Source organism: Saccostrea cucullata, unplaced genomic scaffold (genome assembly GCF_032062105.1).
Source record: "Saccostrea cucullata isolate Sc308-1 unplaced genomic scaffold, CSIRO_AGI_Scuc_v1 ctg4344, whole genome shotgun sequence".
Classification (NCBI taxonomy): Eukaryota; Metazoa; Mollusca; class Bivalvia; order Ostreida; family Ostreidae; genus Saccostrea; species Saccostrea cuccullata.
In genome coordinates this window covers 39,355-49,846 of record NW_026939353.1, presented here as the reverse complement: position 1 = coordinate 49,846, position 10,492 = coordinate 39,355, and the positions used below count along the sequence as shown (strand labels likewise).

Here is a 10,492-nt window from a genome sequence, read left to right as displayed (position 1 = left end):
ACAAAACACAAGTCTTCAATGGTACCGATTCTCTACCTTCCTTCTACAATATATCAAAAAACAATTAATCACACATCACAGTACAAACACATTTTAACACAATGCTTTTATATGTCCTCACTTCACTGATTAACGAGGCTAGGGTGTGGCAGCCACTTTTAGACTATTTTGATCTCCTTTAAAAGAAGAGCTCCATATAAAGATATACAAAAATGGTCAAAATTTAAAATCAAAATTCATGAATTTTTTCTTTGTCAAATGAATGTTGACAGCTAAAGATACCGTATCTAAAAAAATAAGTTAAATCTGGTGGTTAATTTGTGTTTAAATTGTTGACCCCCCAGCCTCCTTAAAAACATAATATAATGCATGTATGAACAAAATTATGCTTCCCTCGCCGCCCAGGAAAAACCATAGATAAAAAACAACATAGATTTATGTTGAAAAAAAAACTATGGAAACCTGTAAGTCCGCAGCAATTGCGAGGTAAACAAAATGAATGGCGGACTCATTCACACAAACTTACGTATATTATAATGTACAATTTATCGACTAGTTTAAGTAAAACCTATGCAAAATAAATGTAAGTTAGAACTATCTGTAAACACAGTTCGACTATATGTAGCTAATATGTACCATTTTACATTAAATTATCTAGAGTAACTAAGCAAATTGTTTCCCATCTTTGACAATTAATCTGTTGTGTACAAAACTTAATTTTCTTGTGATGAAAACAATTTGATCAATCCTTTAAATAAACCTTTTTCTTTCTTTTTTTAAACTTTCTTTATTAAACAAAATACAAGTAAGAGGGTGAAGAAAGAGGGTGGGTGGGTGTGAATGTCGCGAAGCAAAGCCTTCGAATGAGTTAAAAGCGTGATTAAAGTGAATACCTGTTCACCTGTTCTACAGGTATCGGCCTTTAAATACTGACCAATAGCTACTGTCGCTTTTATTAGCACATAATAAACAAAAGCACGTGTTCCTAGTACATATGATAAATTAATTTATGTTCTCATTCGTTTCACTCAAACAAACGTAAATTTTTTACAATCAAAACAAGAACACTTGACAAGTCTATATAGGAATGGAAGCGCTTGCTTGCCAGTATTTCGAACATAAAGAAAGAGGGCTCTGGTTTTTCTACAAGCTCAAGAAGCAGTTAAAATTTAATGTTCATTTATATAAGGAATCTTTGCTAAAATTTTTTGTAAATGTTGATATTTCTTGCATTTTTCTTGATCATACGTGACTGTGTTTAACAATTTCTGGTGGAAACTTTTATTTATTTATTTTTTTTTTTTTAAGTAAAACTAGATATGCAATCTTAACTTATATTTGTCCAAATAAATATAAAGCATTCAAAATTTTTATCCGATTCTTGTGTTGAATATATGTTTGAAACAATGATCCCTTTTAAACAAGTTTTTGCAACAAAACAATCATAGCTTTGACGCTGATACTGGAAATAAAAAAAAAAATAGATCGTACTCACTTTGTTCAGGTCCGATTTGCTTTTTCTATAAATGATAAAGAATAAGTATCATAAAATAACATCGAATCTCCAAACATTATTCGTTCAATTAACACAAACATCCATCTTAAGCTATCAAACATAAGAAACTAAACAAATCATATCGTAGTGTTTTATATTATTGATTTGGATTTCACCATTAGCAAGATTGAACGCATACATATATTTCTTTTATAAATGTATAAGTCTTTAAGATTTTATTTTTCAGACATAACAGATGTTATCAGATGTAAATCATCATAATATGCGCTGTCAATACAGTTGTATTTTCCTTCAATTCACTTAATTGCCTACTAAAATTGACCGTTCAAAAACAAAAACATCAGTATATTCTTTTAACTATATAGAACCACACAATTTATGTCTTATTCTTTTTGGATATAGAATTTGATTTTACCATTTGCCAGACTGAACATGTATTTCTCCTATACATTTATGAGTCTTTAATTATAAACGACATCTTTACATTCTAAACAAAACAAATGACGATTGACTATCTTAAGTAATCATCATAATTTTCGCCGTGAAGCATTTTCCTTCAATTTGCTTGCCGAAAATAAATAAGTTCTGAAAAGCGATTAAAAATTTGCAACAAGCATTTTAGAATAAATACTTGTATAAGTATATCAATTTTTGTATAGCATACACATCGCTGTAAATTATTTGCTGGCTACATCATTCTGTGCACCAGAAATCATCTTGGTAAGCCACTGACAACATACTATTCGACCAGACTTGAACAGGCTGCGACGTGCTACACACCATGCAGGAAAATGTTTAGAACTCCACTGGCTGCGTCAGTACGCACCAGGACTTCCACTGGCTACAACATGCTATGCACCAGGACTTCCACTGGCTACAACATGCTATGCACCAGGACTTCCACTGGCTACAACATGCTATGCACCAGGACTTCCACTGGCTGCAACGTGCTATGCACCAGGACTTCCACTGGCTGCAACGTGCTATGCACCAGGACTTCCACTGGCTGCAACGTGCTATGCACCAGGACTTCCACTGGCTGCAACATGCTATGCACCAGGACTTCCACTGGCTGCAACATGCTATGCACCAGGACTTCCACTGGCTACAACATGCTATGCACCAGGACTTCCACTGGCTGCAACGTGCTATGCACCAGGACTTCCACTGGCTGCAACGTGCTATGCACCAGGACTTCCACTGGCTGCAACATGCTATGCACCAGGACTTCCACTGGCTGCAACATGCTATGCACCAGGACTTCCACTGGCTGCAACGTGCTATGCACCAGGACTTCCACTGGCTGCAACGTGCTATGCACCAGGACTTCCACTGGCTGCAACATGCTATGCACCAGGACTTCCACTGGCTGCAACATGCTATGCACCAGGACTTCCACTGGATGCAACGTGCTGTGCACCAGAAACACCCTGAAAACTCTACTTGCGTCACATACGCACCAACATCAACTTACTTCTCTGGCTGCAACGTGCTATGCACCAAGAACTTATAATATGTTAAATCTACTAAATGAGGCATTCTAAGCGCCAGGATTACTATAAAGATTACTGAGCATTAAATGTTTCTTATATAATGAATAAAACCAACACTTCATAACTGTGCAAAAATATAAAATGAATATTTTATAAACTTCTATTGCAAAATACAATTTAGATCTGTTTTTTACATTATACTATATAAAGAATTTTTCACGTGTAATTTGTTAACGACTTCTAGATCACTATTCATTTTATATTCTGCGACAGTGTGCATGGATATGATTATTGTAAAATTTTAAATTTCTGGAGCCTTTAGAGCGGCATTTCCATGTACATCCGATTTTCTAATTTTTAACGAAGCAGTATTATATATAACACAGATAAAGTATAATCACAACCATTTATTGTTCAATGTAGATACAAATACAGGGATATGAAAAACGTCCCTCATTCAAAATTTATAAATTATTACAATTATTTTCAAAATAAAACTTAAAATAATAATAGTTAAGATATTTCTAATTAGGACGTTCTTGTATTCCAAGAAAAAAATTATATATACAATTTTATGCTTGTATGCTCTAGAAAACTTAGACTGCTATCTATACACTGAATCGAAAAGCTCCTCGACACGCAACAACTTCAACCGACTCATTACTTGTTTTCAAATATTTCATGTCTTTTGAAACAAACTTCAAATTAAATTTTATTTGCGTCGTAGTGTTGATGAGTGAAATCTAGTTTGTTCAAGTCATGTCCAAAATAGAACCAGGATTTTTATTTATCTATTTTTCTATTTTTTATTTATTTATTTACATTCTCCATTTTAGTCTTGTAAAATCATTTTCATTGATATGGCTGATTATAAATATCAATACGTTCACAGTTCAATCTAAATTTGACCGTGAAACTTGAACACAATCAATCGTATTCCATATATTTTACTGAAGTATGTAGTATACGTGGATATTAATCATTAGACCGAAAAAGAGAGTCAACAATATACATGATATAAAATAACATTTCTTAACTGTTTGAAAACTGTTTTAAAATTTTCAATGAGATAAAATCAATCCAGAGCATTTCCCTTCTCTCTCTCATTTAAAGTGGCACAGTGACGCACAAGGGGGAAAATTGACAAATGTAGAATTTTCGCATGACCTCTGTAAATTTTGTTCAAATCCTTAAAGTATTAGGTTTCAGAAAATTACAGGTTTCAGAACCTAAAAATTAAAATTTTATGGGGAAAAATAAAAGTAAAAATAATTTCTGTCTGCCCTAGAACGAAAATATTGCAAAATACCCTGGTACTTCTTCCTTCCTATCATACGCGTGCGCAGAAAAGTGTTTAATAAGTTTCCATAGTTACCATGGTCTCAGGTATCCACGAATGAATATAAGTAAACCAAAAAATTTGATGCAATCTTTTTAAAAAGTTGTTAGAACATATTTCTCACCTTTGCATGCTCCAGTTGAATTTTGTTTACAAGTTTGAGCTAAAAATAAGAGTAGCGTGACCTTGACATATACGAAACAACGAAACGGTTAATACAACCTTTGTTTTCCCGGCACTTGTATTGTGCAGTCAATTCTTGCAGTTGAATTGTCATATCTTCGCATAATTTGCGCAAGTCTTTCTCTGTATGCCACAGAATCTTAAAATTAAGATATGATTTTGACTCACTGTGCCGCTTTAATAATCGTGTTCGTTTGTCATAACGAGAAAATGAAATAATTTCATTTACTAGCAGTAGGCTTTTGTATTTTTTTTCAGAGATTAATAGTATTTAAAATACATCTATCTTATATCTAGAGGATTTATCTAGAGTTTTTGTTGTTTTCCATGTGAAGCTGAGCAAAGAGAATCTGTAAAAATTAAGCTGAATTTTAATCTACCGACCTAATTTAACTTAGTTGTGAAATCGAATCCAAATCAGTCTTTTAGGGTTTGTTTTAAGCACATATGTATATGTACAAATGCAGTATATCGAAGCCTGCTTTAGATTCTAGCTACTCTCTCATAATCATAAGCAAAATCATTATCGAAGTGGTACATGTATTCTGTGTGTTTAAATGTATTCAAAACGTTTTCATTATTAAAAAAACTTAAGTATTATCGAAAATACTTATCTTTTACTTCAATGACCATTATGTACTCTCTGCTTATGGATGTAAAATCTGTTGAACTGTTCAGGCGATTCTGGACCTTTGTATTCCGATGAGCAGTGGAAACTTCTAAGAAGATAGAGACATAGAGACATAGGTGAAATAACTTATCGAAGAGGTATCTTGTCCGTGTTTCCTTTTATTATATACTTTTATTTTTACAATAATAAACGGTTGATAAATGACGCGTTCAAAAACTGTAACCTTAATCATCACCAAAAACTGAAACATTATTTTAAAACTTATCTTCTGCTGCAATGGCCCTTTTGTACTCTGTTTTTGACTGTGAAATCTCGTTTGACTGTTGATGTAACGAATGCTGGACTTCCCGTCTTTTATTGAGCAGTGAAAAGTCATAACTTCAGGTATACATGTACGTATCTAAGGGTTGAGGATTCTCGGTCTGCATGCGCTATTCTGGATACTTTACCACGAGAGGCATGTTTAATGAACCGTCTGTATATTTTCGATGGTAAACTGAATGTTTGAAGAGAATAACTGTCTTTGTCGAATGCAATACCATATAAACTTTGGTAGACTGGTTGTAGAATCGACTCTTTCCAAACAGGGATGGGCCTGTCTCCTTACAATTTTTGTCATTAGGAAGTATACGTCTGAATGTCGCAACGCAAAGCCTTCGAATGAGTTAAAAAGCGTGATTAAATTGAATACCTGTTCACCTGCAGGCAAGTTCATGAACATATCTTAGGATTAAGACGTGTCCTAAGAACGTCTTAGGAAACGTCTTAATCCTAAGTAAGTTTCTTGAAGCTTTCCTAAATTTAGGGTCTTGCCATAAGATTGTCTTAACTTTAAGGCAGCCTAAACCATATCCTAAGACCATCCTAACTGACATAAACATGGCGGCGGCCATGATATTTTTGCACATAGCTCACAGGAATCGTGAAAGAGTATTCAGAGACATTGATAACCCTTTGGATTATTTGAACGATGATGCTATCGTTAGTAAGTACAGACTCTTTCATCCTCTGATCATCCATTTATGTAACACTTTCCATGATAGACTTCAAAGACCTACTGCAAGATCACGTGCATTGACAGTTTCTTTGCAAGTTATGATTGCCTTAAGATTTTGCAACGGGCAGTTTCCAGGCTGTGGTAGGGGATGTTCACAATATATCTAGAGCCAGTGTAAGCCGTGTCATAAGCGACATGAATGACTGCCTATTAGAGATTTCTCGAGAGAACATTGTTATGCCAGTTGACCAGCAAAGCCTACTCAAGACAATGCTTGACTTTAGTAAGATTTCTAATTTCCCAAATACAGTAGGCGCTATTGATGGGACACATATACGTATAAAATCACCATCTGCAGATGAACATGTATATGTCAATAGAAAAGGTTATCATTCGATCAATGTCCAAGGTGTATGTGATAGTAACTTGATTTTTTTAAATGTAGTAGCCAAGTGGCCAGGTGGAACACATGATTCGTACATATGGAGGAACTCTTCAATACATAATCTATTTGAAAGTGGTACAATTTCAGATGGGTGGTTACTTGGGGATAGTGGATATCCACTGCGTCCTTGGCTTCTGACCCCTGTACTTAATCCAACTACAGACGCACAAGAGAGATACAATGCAGCTCACATACGCACAAGGAATGTTATTGAACGGGCCTTTGGTGTTTTGAAATCAAGATTTCGATGCCTAGATAATAGCGCAGGAGCTCTTATATACAGTCCACAGAAGGCTTGTGATATTACAGTAGCCTGTGTAGTTCTTCACAACATGTGTATAAGACGAAGAATACCATTACCAGATGGGGTTGTTCCTTGTGACAATGGAAGAATTCGTGTGAATTACAGAGGAAGGTGTAACGACGGTACAAGAGTGCGTGAACAACTGATAGCTGGACGATTTTCGGTGTAAATACATGTGTGCATGATGTACCATTTCATTTACCATATGACTTAAAGTACATCAAATTAATAATTGACAAAAATAAATTTTTTAAAAGCACAATTTATGTCACATGACCCCAAGTATCAAGCGTTTTTTTCTAACCAAATATATTTTTTTAATTTGATAAGGATCGACCAAAGTCACTCATTTGAGTATTGTGGCCCATGGGCCTATCGTTTAAGGATAACGTAGCTCGTTATTGTTGTTTGAATTATTATATTTATTTTTATTTATTTAAATCATTATTATCTTGAAATGTAAATGAAACACCATGTTTTGCCAAATAAACTTGGTGGTGTTGAACCTCCATTTGGAAACGTTGCCTGTCCATGATCAGTCTTTCTTCCTCTATGGCAAGTCGTCTCCTTTTAATTTCAAGATTTTCCAAGGCAATCTCTACCTTTTTCTTTTCTGTTTGTAGAAGTTCACTCATATGTTCATGGTCCTCTGATGAGCGCGTCTTTTTCCTTTTCCCAGGATCTTTTCCTGCGAGTGCTGGGAGTCAGAATCTTAGAAGATATAAATATATATAATATGACAAAGGATGAAAGCCCTAGATTCAAATGTTCAAAAGTCATTGCTAAGGTTGAAGTGTGGTAATAAAATATATAATTTAATACGGATATTTTTTAAAGCTTTCCTTAAAAAAAATAATACTTCTTACCATAACTGTGAGTAATTTGAATTTGGGCCGTATCAGTGGCCGATGATGTAGAAGCTGGGGGTTTTTCTTCAAGAAGAAACAATTTAGGTATATTAAAACAGTACACTGTTACTTAACATTCAATTAAGGGAGTTTATACATTGCACATCAAAGAGTTCCATTTCAAACTACATAAAAATTCCGTTGCAGATTTATGTAAGTACATGTATGTAATGTTCTGTCCTTTTCATTCAAAAATGTACAGAAAATGTCAAAGTTTAAAATTCAATTGAAGTTTATGTTCCATTGTATTAGACGACGACAATCAATTGAATATATTATGTGCAACAAACATTTAGAGTTTCCTTTACTGTTTTATCATATTCAAAAGAATAAACTGCTTTTAAGAAAAATACAAACCATACCCGAGCTCAAAATGTTTCCTTCATTGGACCTTGCAGTGTCATGGCCACCCGGTATTCCATCTATAGGCAAGTTTCCTATGATGCCAACTACTCTGTCCTGCAAGGCATCTAATTCAATGGGTGGTGGACCACCTCCTGTTTTTGCAGACTCTCTGCGTTGTTGCGATGCCTTTTTCTTCGCGTCGCTGGTGTAAGATGACCACTTTTTTCTTATCTCCTCAATAGTCCTCGTATGAGAGGAGGAATTGCAAGAATTTATCTTTTCACAGATGCTTTCCCAAGCCCTCTTCTTTGCGGCATTTGTCACAATATTTGATAACTTGCAAAAAATTACTTCTTTATTTCTTTCCACTTCGTCTAGAAGAACCTGAATTTCCGTACTAGAAAAATTTGGGTTTCTTTTCTTACTCATGGTCGATGACACAATGCGACTCTTCACAAAAAAAATTATACTGGTTTGGATTGTGTTTGCCCAATAGTGATTATTACTCACTTATTTATATCTGTGACCTTGACATGATTAGGTCGAGGTATACTGTAAAGTTTTTAAATCAAGGATGTATAAGAGAGAATCCGGATTGGCTCAGGGGTTTAAGCGTGGCATTTAAAAATCTATATGTAGACGATGATACCCGTATTACGAGTTCGAGCCCTACGGAATCCTTTCATTTTTCTCCATTTTATTTTTATTTTTTTCTGTGTGTATTATAAAATATAATATGTAATTCATTATTATAAGTATTCATAAATATGGATGACTTTATTATAAATCTACATTTAAATTTACCTTTTCTAAGGTCAGGTCGTTGAAAAAATATTATTTTAGCTGCAAATATATAGAAAATATGAAGAAACTAAAAGGGTCTTTGTAGGTTAGGATATCCTAACTTAAGATGTTCCTAAGATACCGTCGAGTTACGTCTTAAGACGTGTCCTAAGTTGTTCTTAGGATCTTCTTAATTTCTTTCTTAAGTTATATCTTAAGAATAATCTTACGATATATCTTAGGAAAGTTTCATGAACATGCCTGCTGTTCTACAGGTATCGGCCTTTAAACCAATAACTACTGTCGCTTTTATTAGCACATAATAAACAAAGGCACGTGTTCCTAGTACATATGATAAATTAATTTAAAGGAATTTCATAGAAAATTCTATTTTTAGTAACCATGCCAACACCATTCATCGAAATCAAAAACCGATGCACTATTTTATGTATCTTAGTGTAGTCTACTGTGTGCCAAGTTATATTAAAATCAGATCAAAACTGTAGGAGGAGTAGCGTTTTGAAAAATTGTTTACAGACAGACGGACGGACGACGGACACCTTACTATCGCATAAGCTCTTCTGGTCTCTGACCAGTAGAGCTAAAAATGTGTTTGTGAAACACTCTGCCCCGATGGTGACTGTAATACACTAAATTTAATCCCTTTAGTTACCCCTTTTGTGTGAGTGTAAATACTGGTCTCTATCCTATGGGGAGTCACTCGATTAGCTATTTTATCTACCTGAGCTCAAAAGTACATCAACAGATCAACTATTTACGGGAATGAAAATGCAATTTGTAAAATATGTTTTTCTTGTTAGAATATACACATTCAGTATGGTTGTTTTACTATATTTTCCCCCTAGATCCTAGTTCCTTGGTCTTTTGCCCCGCTTCTATATGACACAGGCCTTGGACAGGGTACGTAGATTCCATTGAAACAATAGCCAGTCAACATGCACTGTGTTTTCTTTAAGTTCATCGTAAGCTTATTACTTTCCTTCCATTTCATAGAATTTAAAAGATCATCGCGCATCCTTAGTTGAATAACATCAATAGATTTATGTGACACAAGCCTTGGGCGGGGTACGTTCAATAAGGTTTTCCCTAATTTCCGATCATGACATGGAGCACACGCCGGGCGTGACCGGTCGGCAGGGGGTGCTCACTCCTCCATGGCACCTGATTCCACACCCGAGGTTTTGGAGGTCCATGTTTTCTCTGCTCCTATTTTGTATTGTTTTATGGACTTTTGATCTTGAATACTGTTCGTTATCTCCATATGTTTCAGTTTCACCTATTCTGTCTACTTTTGAAACAAATTGGTGAAGGCATACTTTAAGAGAGTGAAAAAACTGGGAGAAAAGGGGTAAATATAGCAATATCCCTTTTAAAATAATTATATGCACTTTAATTTTTTTAATATTCGTCATTTCAATACATGTGTAATAACATTTACTCTATGTGTAGAACAATTTATTTCATACGTGTTGGAGATACAGCCCATTAGATAAACTTATGCTTTATCAACGGGTAGATGCTTATCAA

General features: G+C 34.6%; 3 protein-coding genes across 3 annotated transcripts; 2 read left to right on the top strand and 1 right to left on the bottom strand.

The window, feature by feature from the left end:
- Nucleotides 1-454: 454 nt before the first annotated feature.
- Nucleotides 455-2,950, top strand: LOC134252940 (uncharacterized). Its single transcript, XM_062735472.1, has 2 exons — nucleotides 455-464; nucleotides 2,268-2,950. The coding sequence occupies exons 1-2, from the start codon at nucleotides 455-457 to the stop codon at nucleotides 2,948-2,950; spliced, it is 693 nt and encodes a 230-aa protein (XP_062591456.1).
- A 3,087-nt stretch (nucleotides 2,951-6,037) lies between these two features.
- On the top strand, nucleotides 6,038-7,077 carry LOC134252939 (putative nuclease HARBI1). Its single transcript, XM_062735471.1, has 2 exons — nucleotides 6,038-6,147; nucleotides 6,605-7,077. Exons 1-2 carry the CDS (start codon nucleotides 6,042-6,044, stop codon nucleotides 7,075-7,077), a joined length of 579 nt encoding a protein of 192 aa, XP_062591455.1. The 5' UTR covers nucleotides 6,038-6,041.
- A 259-nt stretch (nucleotides 7,078-7,336) lies between these two features.
- LOC134252938 (myb/SANT-like DNA-binding domain-containing protein 4) lies at nucleotides 7,337-8,590 on the bottom strand. The gene is made up of 3 exons (XM_062735470.1): nucleotides 8,179-8,590; nucleotides 7,775-7,840; nucleotides 7,337-7,605 (listed from the first exon to the last, which is right to left on the bottom strand). The coding sequence occupies exons 1-3, from the start codon at nucleotides 8,588-8,590 to the stop codon at nucleotides 7,337-7,339; spliced, it is 747 nt and encodes a 248-aa protein (XP_062591454.1).
- Between the last annotated feature and the right edge of the window lie 1,902 nt (nucleotides 8,591-10,492).

Coding starts and splice junctions, on each gene's coding strand:
- LOC134252939 (XM_062735471.1), top strand. CDS start 6,042: ATGGCGGCGGCCATGATATTTTTGCACATAGCTCACAGGAATCGTGAA. Junction 6,148..6,604: donor GAACGATGATGCTATCGTTA/GTAAGTACAGAC, acceptor TTTTAAATGTAG/TAGCCAAGTGGCCAGGTGGA.
- LOC134252938 (XM_062735470.1), bottom strand. CDS start 8,590: ATGAGTAAGAAAAGAAACCCAAATTTTTCTAGTACGGAAATTCAGGTT. Junction 7,841..8,178: donor AGGAAACATTTTGAGCTCGG/GTATGGTTTGTA, acceptor TTCTTCTTGAAG/AAAAACCCCCAGCTTCTACA. Junction 7,606..7,774: donor TCAAATTACTCACAGTTATG/GTAAGAAGTATT, acceptor TCTGACTCCCAG/CACTCGCAGGAAAAGATCCT.